General features: G+C 40.2%; 1 protein-coding gene across 1 annotated transcript in view; it reads left to right on the forward strand.

The window, feature by feature from the left end:
• Positions 1-18,678, forward strand: part of COL22A1 (collagen type XXII alpha 1 chain) — a gene marked incomplete in the record, with an annotated part of 162,270 nt that overhangs the window by 65,699 nt on the left and 77,893 nt on the right. Inside the window, 6 exon segments of the mRNA XM_072410629.1 lie at positions 6,076-6,129; positions 7,388-7,441; positions 8,905-8,949; positions 9,044-9,073; positions 10,279-10,332; positions 14,139-14,192. Coding sequence (XP_072266730.1) covers positions 6,076-6,129; positions 7,388-7,441; positions 8,905-8,949; positions 9,044-9,073; positions 10,279-10,332; positions 14,139-14,192 — 291 coding nt within the window.

Consider the following 18,678-nt stretch of genomic DNA (forward strand, 5'->3'; position numbering starts at 1 on the left):
GAATGCAGCAAAATTCGGGTCGGGTCTACCCGAATTCGAACAGCCATATTCGGGTCGAATATAGGGACAACCCGAATTCGAACATCAACACTACTTGGGAGTTCATAAAAGCATATTAGTTCACAAACAGATAATGGATAATCAGAACAGATAAACCATGTGGCTATCATTTCTGACACAAAAATGATTGTCGCCATCTTGAATTCTTGTTCAAGCTGGTTCTAACCACAAGGATCCCTTATTGGCCTTCAAGGCTGTGCTGTGTTCAGCTTTCAGGGTCATCCCGCTGTTTCTAGTTTCAGGTGCTGCTCTCTAAAAACAATCCAACAAAGCAGTAATAATTCTTCATATAAGCAGAGTATATTTTATAGTCCATATACAGGCCTCCAATATTCTGATCAGTTTATATTTGAGTATATACTGTAATTTGAATTGATTAAAATATATAATGTGGTTGAAGGGAATAGTGAGTTTCCACAGTATGGGATAACTTGTGTGGTGTCCTATATACGAACCAGTAAATGGTTTTTCCTTATGATAGAAATTGTTATTTTGTGGTTATAGCCCTAAAAGAGGGGTCCTCAATATTGTTGGGATCCTATGGGGGCCGTTGAGTCATTTTTTTTGTATCAATGAAGGAAAGAGACAAGAGTTACAAAACGTTGCTAAAGGTATGGTAAAGTAAATTTTTCTTGCAAGTGTAAGATGCAGTTACAGAGAAAGAAGGCTGGGATGCCTGCAATCAGCCTCAAAGTCTCTTTGAGAAAACTCACTATTCCCTTCAACCACATTAAATATTCATTAAGATTACCAGCTCCTTATTCTTCACTACTACCATCGTATCAACAATTACCTATTACTAATTTAGGTCTCTGTGAATTCCCTGAAGAAGCCTAATGGCGAAACGCGTTGGGAAAAGGAGACAATTTTATGAATTATGAATTTGATATATAACATTGGTACGTTAGTATGTTGTTTTACTACCTGTGTATACCTATACCAAGCCATACCATTATCTAAGTAAATAATATTTGTTGCCACAAAAAGCCATCTCTCTTCATCTTTCTTGTTCTTGTAAAATAATATAACTAGGCTTGGCAAACACGTATGAGTATTAGACAGAATTTTCTTTGGTACCTCACTATTTTTTTTCAAATATTGCAATTTCAGCCTGTCCCAGGTTGCCTCCTAAGCATATCACACTTATATACAATATATGGTCGAAGGGTTGTAGTCCCCGCTAAATTTTTGACCTTAGGGTTTTCAGTAGAGGGCACTGTTAATGCTACCGTACATACAAAGACAGTTTACACAGTTGCATGCTTTTCTTCCACCCCTGTGGCATCAGTATCTATGCACAAAGCCAGCTCCATTAAAACATAGTTTGTTGAGTTTATTGTGAAGTTTATTGTAACGGAACTTGAGTGGCCATCATGATACCCCCATCTTAACCTTACAGCCTTTGAGATTAAATGAGGTCTTCTCATCCAATATCAGTACCTGACCCTGTAAATTCCCTTTTGGGCCGAATGAGCACTAATTCCTACAGACACACTCCAAATTCTGGAAAACCTTCCCTAAAGAGTGGGCGCTATTGGAGCTGTAATGGAGGTCGGGAGGGGGGAGGGGGGGTTCCATATCAATGGCCATTGTATTAGAATGAGATGTCCAGCAAGATCATATAGGCCTGATGGTCAGGTGACAGACATTTGGTCCTACCGTACAGTGCATTGTATGTATTTTGTTAAAGCTTTAAATAGTTTCTTTCTTTTATGTGCGGTGTAGCTGGTGGAAATTCAAAAATACTAAGCGACAGCTTGTTGCTTTACTCCTCACGGGATAAATTTGGACACTCTGCAAATAGATAATTTGTCGAGTAGAAAGCTTGAATTAACAGGTCCCCGGGGTGACGCCTGGCTTTCCCGGAAAAATCTTTCAGTGATGGCCGGCAGCTGTTTCTTGTCCATTACCACCGACCCCTCCTGTGCATTGGTGGTGGGGAGGGAAGGAAGGAGGCACATGCTGAGTCACAAACGCTGCTCTATATATTCAAACTTTGGTGGCTTGTAGCTCACAGGATAATCAGCTTTTTCTGGAAAGCAAATGCTGGATATAAAAATACAAATCAATAAGGATGGTGCAAACTTTATTTGATGGTTTAAACAACAACAAAAAACGATAATAATAATAGATATAAAAGCATTGCTCCTAAGCTTCTCCTTGTAACCTAAAGGCTGTGGTTGCCATTTAGGGTGTTTGGGTGGGGGGTTTCAGATCAGTAGAGAGTGCAGAATGAACATTCGGGTAGATCTAAGTTGCGATAAGCGAATCACAGCCATAGTACAGCTCTACTAAGTATGAGAATGGTTACGTATTCAACAAATATGGCTGCCCCAATGGGCCTATGTATTGCAATGCTAGTTACAGGGTTTGCAGAACATTAACACAAAAGCATTCAATTGTTTACAAAGTAGGTCTGTTTTTTAACTTGGGGGGACAAAATCACCAAGGCTGAAACAGTTGTGTTGAGGTATCACTTTACCACAATGTGCCACATCGCAAGTTAGGTAATGTGGTGCATTGCTATGGTATTCATTCTTAAGTGAACCCAATGCGCCCACCAGTGCACCTGCTTGAACTATACCATAACCATGTTCCAAAAAAAAACAAGGCTTGACATTTGCCTATATAGTTTCAGCTAAAAGTTTCCCTGTTCTCTATTTCCAAAAGTTGGGCACAATAGTCGAACCCCACTACCTCCTAACCCCACCCCCCAAAAAAAATCTGCGGTCATGTGATGCTCCAGTTCCGAACATTCTACTTTCCTTTCTGTGATCTGGTGTCCACATAACTATCTGTATGACATGGACACTTCATATTGGATGTCCAGTAGCTCTTTGGGTGACAACATCACTGCTTGCATGTTGTGGACACTTCCTATTAGAGGTCCAATGACATGGTACTCCTGCAATTCAAAAAAGATGAAGGACTCGAGCACCGGGGGGCTGTGACCAGTCAGCTGGGGTGAATCCTAACCACTGAATTGGTTGTCCCTTGTACCCTGAAATAGAGCTGCAAAGGGACCTGCATAGCATATTTACGTAGGCATGTCTTCCTTCAGAAGGAAAGAATAAAATGCAAAATGGGTTTAAAGGGAGGGGGGGGGGGGGGGGGGAGGTAGTTATGTGATGCTCCAGCCCCAAACATTCTATTTCCCTTCTTTACAATGGAAGGGGTTCTTCTTTGGATGTCCACATACCTAGTTGCCTGTATGACATGGACACTTCATATTGGAAGTCCAGTGGTATGGTCCTCCCGGGATTCAGAAGAAAGAAGTGACAACAGTTAACGAGGACAGTGACCGATCAATGGGGGTGCAGCTTAAGCATTGGATTAGCTGTCTCTTGCACCCTGAAGTAAACCTGCTAATGGACCCGGATAGTGAATTTAGTTAAGTATCTTTCTTTAGTAGTAAAAAAAGAAATACAGAATGTAATTGAAAGGAATGGGAACGGTGTTAAATGATGCTCCAGCCCCAAATATTTTTTTTACTTTTCTTACAACAGAAGGAGTCCTTATTTGTTTTTCCACATCCCTGGCTGCATTACATGGATACTTCCTATTGAAAGTCCAATGGTATGACCATATCAATGGACCTCCAATAAGAAGTACCCATGTCATGCAGGTGAGGTTGAGATTTGAAACACTGCAGGAGGGACCGGTCAGCGGGGTCACTGGATTAGCTGTTCCTGCATCCTGAAGGGACCTGGATACAAATTTAGGTTCTTCTATTAGAAGGAAAGAAGAAAATGCAGAATAAGTTTGAAGGGATTGGGAAGGGGCAGGGAGGGAGGTTGACCTTTACCAGATATTGATGGGCTTTGGTTTTGTTCAGTTCCAGTCCCACAGCTTCATTTATCCTCCACAGCCTGAGCTGTCCAGCTATGACCTGGGATATAATTAGTCCGACCCATCCCTTGTACTTTCTCTTCTCTATAATAAGTAAAATGGCTGTCCATGAGTACATATATAACCACATAATATACCTAGAAACTATAACTAAAATAGCCAAAAGGTCTATAAGCTGACTGATGGAACTTTGGGCAGGTGAGTAAATTGCCACCAGCTTCTTCATGCGGGGCGAATGAATTGAAAAATAATTTCAGGAAGGGAGCGGGGAAATAGCAGCTGCGATAATTCAGATGTCGGAAAGTGTCTACAAAGCCTCAATCACCTTTCTGATGATACGCCAGACACCTCAGAGAACGAGTGTAAGAGCCTTTGTGCGTCTGGATGGGATCCGGCTCCAAGGAGCAATACATTACTTCCTTTCATTGCGCTATCACACATCACTGGGGTCGGGAATTAGTTTCTGCCTCTGATATATTCAGAATGGAACCGTGACATTGCTACATATTACATTTGTCACTTTATATAACCTTACCTGGCAGATAGAATTCTGCAGCTGGTTAACCCTTCCTGGGTGGGAGCTTTATTCATGTAAAAAAAACAGTACGGACCAAATTCTTTAGGAGGACCTGTCATAAAATTCTTTTCCCTGCCTGATTGCATTCTTTTTGAATTGTTTACTGACTCTGCACATGTAAAACTCTGTATTCCATCACACATGGTAAGTGCAGGGATGAAGTGTCTCCCTTACACATTAGCATAACTGCGGCAGGTCAGAGCCCTCCATCAGCATAACACCTCCCACCCACCCTTTTTAACCTTCTCCATAAGGACACCTGAGCCCCTCAAGTCTCCTGTCAATGGGCCTGATTTATTAAAGCTCTCCAAGCCTGGAGTGGGTACACTTTCATTAGTGAAGCTGTGTCATCTAGCAAACCTGGAATAGATCTAATCCAGGATTCAAAACATTTGCTAGCAAATAGCAAATGACATTGATGAAGTTCCGGGTTTGCTTGATCACCTAGCTTTCACTGATGAAGGTGAATCGTCTCCAGCCTTGGAGAGCTCTAATATATCAGGCCCATTGGCATCACATTAACCTTATAACATTACAGCATTTACTAAACCTAACCATCAATCCTGTTGCAGGTTCTTGAAGGCATTAACTTCAACACCATCAACCGGGGACCTGGGATCTCATTGATATACTCATTGGGATCTCATTGATATACCAGGCTCTCAGGCACAACCCCACCACCCCGTAAACTATATGTATTAAGTGTACAATCCCCAACAAGTTACCACCTATTTTGCTGACAAATTACACTATTTAAGATACCAATACAATACATAGCTCTCCTAATCTGATACCTTTTCCACGGCCTGCTCTTGAGGACCACAAACTGCCTGCAACTCCAAACACCTATAACAAGAAGGGAGGGTGGGAATCTTCATCCCTGTCTACCAAACCTATGACCTCACCCCTTCAGTCCACTTTCTTATATAACTTTTTCCCCACCCATTATTTATGTTTTCTACCTATCTCTGCCATGCCTTCTCTTTGACCTCCCCCAACACTCCAACTTTTAACCCCAATTTCCTCAGCTCAGCTTTCCCACCCAATCATGTTGGCCCTACGCCTAGCTCACTCCTATTAACCCCAATTTCCTCAGCTCAGCTTTCCCACCCAATCATGTTGGCCCTACGCCTAGCTCACTCCTATTACAGGCCCCTTCTGGAGGAGTGATGTAGCTACAAACCCTTAAACCCAAACTTCCCTTTCTACAGCAAGTCTACACTGCTACTAATAGTCATCTAGCTACAAATCAAAGGGCCCCAGGGCTATTTTTGGCAAGCCCCCCCCCACCATTTAGGACAAGCTTCTTTAAATCAGACACTCTTTTTTACATCAAAGCCTGGCAGTAGAGGAAAAGATCTCATCAGGATCTCAATGCAACTTTTTTGTACCATTAAGGACATGGTCCCCATGAATCCTCACTTCCTAATGTGATTCAGAAATTTCACCCATGGTATTCTAATATGGCTATGTTTTTTTTGAATACTGATATACCTATTGTGGTTCTGTGAACTTTGTTTTGTTTGCTACAAACACCGGACATTTCTGTCTCTATATAATACCTCATATGTATTTTATTTATTTTTTAGGGTGAAAGAGGCTTGGATGGATTCCCTGGGAAGCCAGGCTCTGAAGGTAAAGAGGTAAGTAATGGGTAATAAAGACCAACTTTCAGATTTGATTGGTCAACTGAATTATCGGAGGCTCTGGTTTGGCCATTTATTTGTGGTAGTTTGTGTCTCTACCATCCCAAAAGGTAGAGATGAAGTCTTCACCCCCAAGTAAATTCCTTGGTCATTGGTTCTTCTACATTACGAAGACAGTTTTAATGTTGGGAAGGTGTAAAAACTTTCTGTTTTAGCATGTTGTAGAACACAACTAATATTTCCAGATGGGGTCAGCCTCTATATTTCACAAGGTTTTTACAATACTATCTGAAACAGCTTAACCCCAGAGCCTCCTGATTCACTATCTTTATGTATTTTATTACACTTCAACACACTGCAATACAAAACAGTACTAAAGGTAACTATACACTAGTTTACCTGGCATAACCACCCCACCCATATCTCAAACACCGCCATAACGTTGGTATTGTACACAATGGGAAGTGCTTCCACTGACTGTTGCCTATTGGGGTGCACTATCCATTTCTTTTACAATAACCTGTGAGATCGGAAAAGGAGGCAAAGTGGTGTGGTGTTCAATCTAAAGGCTTCTCTGATTTAAACTTCAATCAAAATACCACTGAGACATAGATTTTGAATGCCCTTGTTATCAACACATTTATGTTAGAGTCAATGGGCCTGATTTATTAAAGCTCTCCAAGGCTGGAAAGGATACAGTTTTATCAGTGAAGCTGGGTCATCCAGTAAACCTGGAATGGATTTCTATTCAAATGTTTTGAATCCTGGGCCAGATTCCAGGTTGGCTTGATCACCCAGATTCACTGATGAAAGTGTACCTTGGAGAGTTTTAATAAATCAGGCCCTATATAATTCATGGGTAACAAAATCTTTCATATCAGATTCTGATCCAAATAAATTTGTTTGGATGAGCTAGGGTGACATACAAACATGCATAGGATGTCCCTGATTAAATTCAGGACCCCAGTACTACAAAGCCAGAATGCTGATCACTGAGCCATTGTGCTCTCATCTTCATAGTGTCTACATATTGTATTATAGAACATTTAGCTCACTCCTATTACAGGCTCCTGGCCTTTCTGGAGAAGTGATGTAGCTACAGACCCTTTCCAGACAGAACTTCCCTTTCCACAGCAAGTCTACACTGCTACTAATCATCTAGCTACAAATCAAAGGGCCCCAGGGTATTATAAAACATCTTCATAGTGTCTACATATTGTATTATAAAACATTTAATTCTGTTTTCTTCTATCAGGGTCCTAAAGGCAGCATTGGTCTACCGGGTCTAAAAGGACCTAAAGGAGACCGGGTAAGTGTGACCTCCTGCTTTGCCCTACTAACCACTAAAGTGTCTTGGGGTTAGTTTTTTTGCAGGTATTTAGAAGTTTATATATTTTAAACAGTTATTTTATATTTTTAATCTATTTATATAAAATATTAGTTAAAATTTATATAAAGACATTTTGGGGGGAAAAAGTAGAGAAGGGATGGATCCTCTGTCAACTTCTTATTGTTGTCTGTCCCTGCCATTGCCTTGGTTTCTAAAAAAATCAGTCAAAAATCAAAAGTCATTATAGCAATAGGGGAGGAAATATCTTTAAATGTGGAAGCCCTATCCTGTAACAACTTTCCAATATGGAAATTCTGTCTCCAGGGTGGACAGGAAATGTTCCTAGTGGGACACAGGCAGCAATAACTGTTTTTACCCTTCCTTATTTTTTGCAAGTATGGCTCTTCATAAACAGGGTATACGCATGCACATAAATCACAGACCATTATGTGCTTTGAAAAGATAAGGCCAAAAAAATACTTATTAATTTCAAGTGTTCACAGAGCTTTCTTAACACAACAGGGAGGAGGAAAAGTCACTCACGTAAGTGGGCATTCTAGATTGAGCTACTGAGCTCTGTAAAAGACTGAGCACAAGGAGAAAAACTGTATCCATGGATCTTAGATTGCATAATATCCACATGCAATATTTTATACTTATCTGACTGAAATAAAGCATGCTTGAAAAAATAAAAAGATCCATAAAATGATACAATTGAGTGGTTGGTAAGCAATGGCTCAGTCTTAGGCTACGTACACTCATTAGATTTTTGTCATTGGAAAGGATCTTTCACAATGATTTCCAACAACAAAAAACTCAAAGATGCAGAAACGAGGGGCCCTGCTGCTCTCTATTCTATTCATTTGCATTGTGGTCGTTCATCCTTCGTCATTCGTGGATCTACCAGGATGGATCCATGAACGGTGTCATGCGGCCGCTGTACTCACGTCAGATTCTCTGATACCAGTCCTGAAACGATGATCGGACGAGAATCATCTGACGTGTGTACGTAGCCTTAGTGTATACACAGGTAAATTAGGCCAACCATATTCCATTCATTCTATTTGTACAATCTCTTCTACAACTACCAACATATATGTTGTGCACTGGATAAATACAACTGTATACATTTTTGTGAAAGTAGGCCCTTAGATTACATACAGTTTTGGGACAAACTGTAGAAATAAAAGCTATGTGATGGTTCAGTGTGTTTAGGAATAAATCAGACAAAGAAAGTGTGAAAGTTTCTGGTTTGCTTTCTGGTTAGCCAAACCATAATACTCTAGGAATCCTTTGTCATATTTGAATTGTAACTTTTGGAATATATATATATATATATATATATATATATAAATATTTAATTTATTAATTTCAATTAATTAATAATTTTAGTTTCCTATCATGTATAAATATAATTAAATGTTCTTTGTTCCTCTATCTAGGGCGATAAAGGAGAATCTGGACCTCCTGGGCTACCTGGCAACGTTGTAAGACACTTTCTGCCACCATGGTGTTGAATAACTATGGAGAATTATCCTAATCAGTTTCTGTATGTATAAATTCTATATATCTTTTTTCTAGGTACAGAAGGAAGGACTGAAAGGAGAACCAGTAGGTTTAATTTGTTTCCTGTAAATTTTTATTAAAAAACTTTTTGCCTATACTGATTTTGACAAATGAATATGTTTTGTTTATGATTAATGAGTAGTAGATAATTATTATTTTAAATAGAAAAACTGAAATTATGTGAGGTAGAAAGAGGTTAGTTACTTTAAACCAGTAGGGAATTATAAAGCAATATGGGGGTGCTTTGAAAAAAATTGGACAAGCTGCCAGTGCCAGTACCCTCACTACCTTTGCAAAGGTAAAATTGTGATTATTATCACTGTATAAAATCACTCAACAGGACCTTGTGACATCAATTTAATTTGGGAAAGAAAATCCTGTAGGTTAGCAAGGTAAACATCAGGGTAAGTTGTAGGAAGGGCCTGGCCTGACAACAATTAGCCAATGGGAAGGCAGGCCTCCCAAGTAACCTAACAATCCACTGTTTACTTCGCCAACCTGCTACAGTGATGTCACCTGATTAAGGTGTGATATTTGTCACAAATCTATTTTTTAGGGCACCAAAAGGGCTGGTGGGAATTTGATCATTAAGTTGCAGCTCTTTTATTATGTATGCAATACTCCCGGTGTTATTCAACTTTACCATTAAAAGGATCTTTCTGGTGCCTCTTTATAAAGTGAAATTCTAATAAAATGCAAAAATACTCAAAAAGCAGGACCTCCAGCATTTCACAGCCAATTTATACAATTCATGCCACAGATTGGAGCCCACTGGGTGTCACCAAGTTTTCTCTTCTTAAGATTGCAGAGATCAATCTGCCATTGAAGAAATGATTCAAATGTTCACAGTTCTGCTTCCAGCTTTTTTATCCATTGCCATTCATTTTATTTGCTCTCCCTGAGCAAAAAAGTACATTGTGTTAGGTCAAACATTTTATTAGGCCAATGTCGCTTCTTTTTTATTTTACTGGATTCTCAAATCCTCATTTCACAAAGCTTAAGCACAAAGATAAGAATCTTTATTGTAGACATTTTCCCAATGGATTGAATATGATTGTCAATCAAGATCTCCATTGTGGTTTGCTAGCTCCTTGAATTGAGCCTCATGTGTTTAGTGTATAGTATTCTTTGTGTTCTTGTTATATTTTGAGTCCATTATATTTTTGTGTTACATAACCTCACCTTTATTGATTGCTTATGTTTGTGTTCCTGCTGTGGTTCAGTATTTTGTTTATTTCATATTTTTACAGGGAGCTCCAGGGCCAAGAGGACCTCAAGGGCCCATAGGGCCACCTGGATCATCTGTAAGTGAATAATCAGACTCAGATTTTTTTCTCTCACCAAAAAGAAACCAGGACAAGAAATGAAAAATAGATTTCCAAGCTACAAGAATCAATTCATTTTTCATAGTTTAGAAGCAGATTGTGACATTGCATTTTTTGAGTGTGATGTGTCTTAATTACAAATGCATGAACTGTATTTAAATTGTGTAACTATAGATACATGAAATGTGTGTTTCTGTTAGCTTTTATTAATCTCCCATACACCAGGGTATAGATGAGGAGGGGCTGTCTCTGAAAACTAAAAATGTACTGGGATTTGGAGCTTAAATATTAGAAGAGTGACAATTTCTAATCAGCGATATTGGTGCTTTATAAAGAAGATTAAAAAAATTGATGTCCTGCCAGTTTTTATCTTCCTGAGAAACAATTGTGAACCACAGTCCCACTTCAGCTGTCTCCCGCATTTTCCCATCTGACTTTGGTGTCTATGCTTTGTTTAAATGTCCCCACCTGGCTCCTTCGTGCCAGCTTACCTTCGTTGTCCCCATGGACAATGGACTACCTTTTCTCTGCCCTCCAACACTGTTTCCACCCAACTCTTGTCTCATTTCATTCTTGTTCCCACCCAACTTTTGTGTCAATACTCTTTAACTTTTTTCCCCACTAAACTATTGTGTCTCTGCTGTTCTTCACTGTTCTATCATGTGTCTCTGTTTTTTCATAGTCCCCAATAAATTCACGTGTCAATCAACACCTGTATATCTGTTCTTCATCACTTTCTCTTTCTGATTCTTGTGTCTGCTTTCTTCAAAGTCCCCAATGGGCTTATGTATTTCTGCTTTAGTATATTGTCCCCACCTAACTACTATGTCTCTGTTCTTCAACAGTGTCCTTACCCAACTCTTACGTCTCTTTTCTTTATCAGTGTCCAACTATCCTACTATTGTGTCTCTGTTCTTCAACACTGTCCCCACCTAACTCCTATGTCTCTGTTCTTCAACAGTGTCATCACCCAATTCCCATGTCTCTGTTCTTCAACACTGTCCCCGTCCAACTCCCAAGTCTCTGTTCTTGCATACTGTCCCTGCCCACTCCTGTATCCCTGTCCTTTATTAGTGTTCTCATCCAATATTTGCGTCTCTTTTCCTCAATACTGTCCCATCCCACTCCTTTATCCTTGCTCCTCATCAGCATTCTCATTCAACACCTGTGCCTCTGTTTTTCATCAGTGTCCTCATTTAACGTCTGTGTTTCTGTTCTTCAACACTGTCCCTACCCAACTCATGCATCCTTGTTCTTCATCAGTGTCCTCATACAACTCCTGTGTTCCCATTCTTTAAAACTGTCCCCACCCAACTCTTGCGTCCCTGTTCTTCATCAGTGTTCTCATCCATCCCCTGTGTTTCTCTTCTTCAGCACTGTCCCCATCCAACTCTTGTGTCTCTGTTCTTTATCAGTGTCCTCACCAACTCCTCTGTCTGTGATTTCATCAGTGTTTCCATCAAACCCCTGTATCTCTGTTCTTCAACACTGTCACCACCCAACTCATGCATCCTTATCCTTCCTCAGTGTTCTCATCCAACTCATGTCTCTCTGTTTTTCATTAGGGTTCTCATCCAACTCCTGTGTTTCTGTTCTTCAACACTGACCCACCTAATTCGTGTGTCCCTGTTCTTTATCAGCGTCCTCATCCAACAGCTCTGTATCTGTTCTTTAACTCTGTTACCACCCTTCACCTATGTCTCTGTCCTTTAACATTGTCCCTACCCAACACCTGTATCCATGTACTTTATCAGTGTACTCGTCCAACCCCTGTATCTCTGTTCTTCAGCACTGTCACCATCCAAATCATGTGTCCCTGTTCTTCATCAGTGTCCTCATAATTTTCTGTGTCTCTGTTCTTCAACACTGTCCCCACCCAGCTCATGCATCCTTGTTCTTCATCAGTGTTGTCATCCAACTCATGTCTCTCTGTTTTTCTTTAGTGTTCTCATTCAACTCCTGTCACTCTGTTCTTCATTTGTGTTCTCATCCAACTCCTGTATCTCTGTTCTTCAACACTGTCACCACCCAACTCATGCATCCTTATCCTTCCTCAGTGTTCTCATCCAACTCATGTCTCTCTATTTTTCATTAGTGTTCTCATCCAACTCCTGTGTTTCTGTTCTTCAACATTGACCCACCTAATTTGTGTGTCCCTGTTCTTTATCAGCGTCCTCATCCAACAGCTCTGTATCTGTTCTTTATCTCTGTTACCACCCTTCACCTATGTCTCTGTCCTTTAACACTGTCCCGACCCAACACCTGTATCCATGTACTTTATCAGTGTTCTCGTCCATCCTGTATCTCTGTTCTTCAGCACTGTCACCACCCAAATCATGTGTCCCTGTTCTTCATCGGTGTCCTCATAATTTTCTGTGTCTCTGTTCTTCAACACTGTCCCCACCCAGCTCATGCATCTTTGTTCTTCATCAGTGTTGTCATCCAACTCATGTCTCTCTGTTTTTCTTTAGTGTTCTCATTCAACTCCTGTCACTCTGTTCTCCATTCGTGTTCTCATCCAACTCCTGTGTTTCTGTTCTTCAACACTGTCCCCACCTAATTTTTGTGTCTCTGTTAATTATCAGTGAACCCATCCAACTCCATTGTATCTGCCCTTTAACATTGTCCTGACCCAACTCCAGTGTCCCTTGACTTTATCAGTGGTCCCATCCAACCCCTGTATCTCGGTTCTTCAACACTGTCACCACCCAACTCATGTGTTCCTGTTTTTCATCAGTGTCCTCATAAACGTCTGTGTCTCTGTTCATTAACATCGTCCCCACTCAACTCCCGACGTTTCTGCTGTTTTTCACTGTCCTCACCTACATTTTCAGGGAGTCTACTATGTCTCTGTTCTCCAACACTGTCCACATTCAACTATTGTGTCTCTGCTACCAATGTCCTCACTCACCTCTTATGTCTTTACTCTCCATCATTGCCCCCATCCTATTCCTGTGTCTCTGCTCACTGTTCCCACCTAACTCCTTCATATCTGTTCTTTCTTCACTGTCCCTACTTGACACGAGTCTCAGTGTTCCCATTGCACTTATGTGTCTCTGTTTTGTTTACACCCCAGTGGACTCATGTGTCACCAAACTTTTATGTCTCTGTTCTCAATCTCCTGCCTACTCCCATGTCTCTGGCATACCCAGTGGTTTCTTAACACTTGGTGGGGGGACAGAAAATGTCCAATGTCAAAAATACGATACATACAAATATAACTGTTCCCACCGACTCAGAATTAAAAGCCGTAACCTATCTGTATTTTTTGTTTTCTAAACATTATAGGAAAACTTTAGAAAAAACTTAAAGTGACCCTGTTAGCAGTAAAAACAAATATAACCAGCAGTTTCCCCATAAAGGAACATAAATACCCGTCAGGTGGGTGGGTAAAATCCATGCTCTGCTGCAGTGTTAAGGGAACTTTTTCACACACTTCCTGGTGTGTTGGATAGATTGTTCTCCGTTTTGCTCTGTGATTCCTTCCAGCAGCTGCTATGTCACTACAGTACACAGGCCAGGCAGGAGAGCTGTGTGTAGTTTAAGAGCAGTTGTTGGCCACTGCTTAGGGCAGCAGGGTCACACCCATCATGGTTGATTCTGTTTGCTGGTTGCCATTGAACACATTTGAATATAGGGATTTTATTCATTTAACTCCTTGTACTTGGAACGGCAAAATGTTAAAGTACCTATTATTAGTCTACAGGTGAAGACAATTGAGGTAACTGAATGGAAACTGACATTTTTGGACAACTTTTAAAATTTTACAATTACTTTCCTTATAGGGACCAGAGGGCTCCAAGGGCAGCATCGGCCTCCCAGGACTGGAAGGACAGCGGGTAAGCCAAAATTTCTATTGTGCCTATTTGTAATTTTATTGGGTAACATTCCAGTTAGGTTCATCATGTGACCAGCTTTACCTAATAATAATCCTGAGATTTGTGTCTTATAGGAACTCATAAAGGAATATGCACAGATAGTAATCCATTTGCGTATTTATATTTATGAAAAAGGGTAGTAGGTATATCATGTATAGGTATATTATTAGCAGATATGATATTTGTAAATTTATTTTTAAAGCTGAGATAAACCTTCCAAACACAAAAAGAAAAGTAGAGATCTCCTGGCATATATAATCTTAAAAATACAATTTTCTTTCAACAAAAACAAAGCTTGTAAAATATACAAGCTATTTATTTTTTAAAAACATGAGCATTTAAACATAGTGTGGTCACCATAACATCCCAACAAAATAGGCTATCAATATCTGATTTCTGACGCGTTTCGCAGATGTGACCATTTCCTCAGGGTGTAGATAGCAACATAACAGGTTTAAACACCCAATGACCTGAATAGCGATTCAGTACCTATATGTATTGCTAGTTTTCTAGCCCAGGATTAATTGCATAGAAAATTTTTGCTCTCATTACCAACTTTTTTGTTTCCCCCCTTGAATGGGGTGCTGTGGGAATTCATGTGAATTCTAAAGTTTTTTTTTTGTGCTTACACTGCTGATGTTCATCCAGAAATTTTGATATTGTTTTTTGGCCATATTTCTGCATATAAATGCTGAAACACCATTCAGGTCAGCGGGTGTTTCAACCTCTTATGTCTACTCCCTGAGGAAGCGGACCCGTGAAACGCGTCGAGACCAAGTATTTTGGTTGAGTCTAACCCTGACTGTAAATATGTAAGAGATATAGCAGGTCTACTGCCCTACCAGGCTAAGCTGCACTGTGTTTTGGACTGTTATTGAGCCTCAGGGTTTGATCAATAGAAACACAAATGCTTTTGCAGGAAAACTGGGTCACTAATGTATTTTTCCTAATTTTTTTTGAGCATCCAGCTCTGAGTGCCTGGAGTTTTCATTTTGGGGTAGATGGATTATGTAGCTGCTGTTGCCAAAAGCTGCCATATTTGTTTGGGACTAGGATGGGACCCAGGCTGATCATGTTGGCTTCCTGCAAATCAGCCTGCAGTCTGGATCACAGCCTAGGTGACAACGTTATTCCTTCTTGGTGATACCCTCAGTAAGCGTTGTCACCCCATTTCCATCCCATTAGCTTAAAATCATTCTCAAACAATTTTCCCTTGGTCCGCAGCCCTCCTTTTTACTGTAATAAGGAAAGCTGCAAAGCGCCATCCAGCACCTGTAATACCATTAAACTCTATTAGATAATTAAGGCCGCTTTTATATCTTTTTATTACCGAAAAAGAAAGTTCTCAGCTTGAAAGATGAGACAAATTAATCTAAATCCGCTTATTCAAGTAAAAACCGATTTCGGGCAGCCCGGCCGCGAGCTCGCTGGAAGTTTCCTGCGCTGAGAAATTTGTTTGAGCGCAGAACGCAGATAATATGACGGCCGGTAATGGGCCATACGACTCCATCGAGCTCTCATCTGTGGTTTTGGCATCCTGTTAATGAATGTCATTACGGGATGGAGACGGCCTCGTCTAATGAGGATTTTTTTTTTCTTTAGCACAAATAAGTGGCGGCTGGCGGAGTTTCAATTCTGCCCAATCTGTGAGCATTCTGGATCCTGGCGGCATTTAAAGGATCTTTTGTGTTCTAATTGAAAATTAGCTAAGTGTCTCAGATGACTGCTTATGAATAGAGATTGTAATGTCCCTTTGTTCTTGTAGAAGTCTATATTTGAAGTTTTATTCTTACAGTATCTGAGAACAAGTTGACTCAATGTATGAAATACAAAATATCATAACACAAAAGTCCCTGAACCAAATCCTCACAACAGCACTCAGTATACATTGGGGCTTATTTATTTAAGCTCTCCAAGGCTGGAGAAGAAAGACTATCATAGGAGAACCTGGGTGATCCAGCAAGCCTAGAATGGATCTGGTTTAGAAATGAAAGCATTTGCCAGTATTTTTTAAGAAATCCATTCCAGGTTTGCTGTATCATCGAGTCTCTCAGTCATTATTCTATGATCTCTCCTTGGAGAACTTTAATAAATCAGCCCATTGACTGCTACGTAATACTGCTGTTCCCCTAGAGCATGTTCTCACTTCAAGGGTTTTCTACATCTTCTGGGGGTCCAATGTACTTTAACCTCCCGAGCGGTAAGCCCGAGTGTGGCTTGGGGTAAAAAAAAAAGCTGAAAGCGGTAACCCCGAGTGTGGTTAAAAAAAATAAAACATAAAGGCTTACCTGGTCCCATCGGCGCCCTCCAGTGTCCTGCCATCCTCTGGTCATGTCATCTTCCTCGATCTGTCCCCCGGGGAGTGCACTGACGTTTCCCGGGTGGTGTCGGTGCGTACAGCCGTCACTAGGGGCAGAGCGGTAATTTCAAATTATTTTGTATTGAATTCAATGCAAAATACCTGTATTGAATGCAATACACTGGATTTATATACCTAAAAGCAGTACATTGTCTTTCATGAATATTTATTTTACAATATAATAGTATAATAAAGTTTGAAACACAAAAATTATAAAAAATATATATTTATATATAAATATAAATATATATATATATATATATATATATATATATATAAATTTTACAATTAGTTGAATTCATAATTTTGACTTGATTTTGTGCTTCAAACTTTATTATACTCATACTATTATACTGTAAAATACATTTTCATGAAAGCCCAGGAGGTTAATGTGCTTGAAAGGTATTAGGTAGGCAGGGGCAAGTGTACTGGGAAGTGCATTACATGCAAAGCGTTGAAGCTGAACTCCATATATTTTAAAAACTTTTTTTTATATTCCTTATTTCCACAACAAAACTCTAAAAATTACTAAATAAATCATTTTTTATTGACAAACCTTATTTTGGACCCAGTGACATCATCACTAGGTCCCAGTATGCAGGCAGAATATTGCGGGAAGGGTGCTGTACATAGCCTTCTGAAAGCAGGAAGTTGTGGTAACACCCACACGTGAGGAGGAGCCTCCATGATTATTGGAGCTGAAATCCAATGAATGAAAGGGGTGGACCAGAGAGAGTCAGAGTTGGAAGGAAGGGCCGGATGATGCCGGATTTTCACCAGCTAGAAGGCGGGCTCCATCTACCTTGCTGCTGACTGTAATTACTGAAATCAAGGGGATGACTGGAAGGCAGATTTGAAGATTCTGTTCTGGATAACACAAGAAGTAATAGGAATTCTACCAAATTGGGAAGCAAGCAGCAAAAAAACTGATAAAGGCTCTATAAATTTTTTTTTAGCCCTGTTAAAAACAAAATAAAAAGTTTTTAGCTAATTATAACCTGCATCTGACCAATTGTTGTATTTTATAAGAAGAGGATTATTGGGAGAAGAAAAGCCCTCCAGCAGTGCAGAGTATTTCAGAAGTAGAAGGATAGGCAGAAGACCGAACAAAGTATTAGAGGAGAGTTACATAAAGGAAGAAGCAGAGTCTTCCAGCAGTGCAGAGTATTTAAGGAGAGAAGAGTTAGCCAGAATAGGGAGCAGAGCCCCTGATCAGTGCAGTAGAGTTAGAGGAAGGAGCAGAGTTCTCTAGCAATGAAGAGTAATTTGAGAGAGGAGAGTTAGACAGGGTTAGTGCTCCAGCAGAGTATTTAGGGAAGGGAGAAATAGACAGAAGAGGAAGCAGAGTCCTCCAGCAGAGTATTTCAGGAAAGGACAGTTAGAAAGAAGAAGGAGCAGAGTACTCCATCAGAGTATTTCAGGAAAGGACAGTTAGAAAGAAGAAGGAGCAGAGTCCTCCATAAGAGTATTTCAGGAAAGGACAGTTAGACAAAGGAAGTAGCACAGTCCTTAAGCAGAGTATTTCAAAAAAGGGGAGTTGGACAGAAGAGGGAGCAGAGTCCTCGAGCAGAGATTTTTAGCAATTAAGTTTTCAACAAAAAAAGAAGCAGAGTCCTGCAGCAGAGTTTTTTGGGAAAGGGGAGTTAGACAGAAGAGGGAGCAGAGACCCCTAGCAGAGTATTTCAAGAAAGGAGAGTTAGATAGAGAAAGGAACAGAGTCCTCCAGCAGAGTATTTCAGGAAAGGAGAGTTAGAAAGAAGAAGTAGCAGAGTCCTCCAGCAGAGTCATTCAGTAAAGGAGAGTTAGACAGAAGAGGGAGCGGAGTCCCCTAGCAGAGTGTTTCAGAAAAGGAGAGTTAGATAGAGAAAGGAGCAGAGTCCTCCAGCAAAGTATCTCAGAAAAGGTGAGATAGACAAAAAAGGAGCAGAGTCCTCCAGCACGGTATTTTAGGAATGGAGAGTTAGAGAGAAGAAGTAACAGAGTCCTTCAGCAGAGTCTTTCAGGAAAGGTGAGTTAGATAATAAAAGGAGCAGAGTGCTGCAAAAGTGCAGAGAACGTCAAGAAAGGAGATTTGGGCAGAAAAATTAG

This window comes from Pyxicephalus adspersus, chromosome 5 (genome assembly GCF_032062135.1).
Source record: "Pyxicephalus adspersus chromosome 5, UCB_Pads_2.0, whole genome shotgun sequence".
NCBI lineage: Eukaryota > Metazoa > Chordata > Amphibia > Anura > Pyxicephalidae > Pyxicephalus > Pyxicephalus adspersus.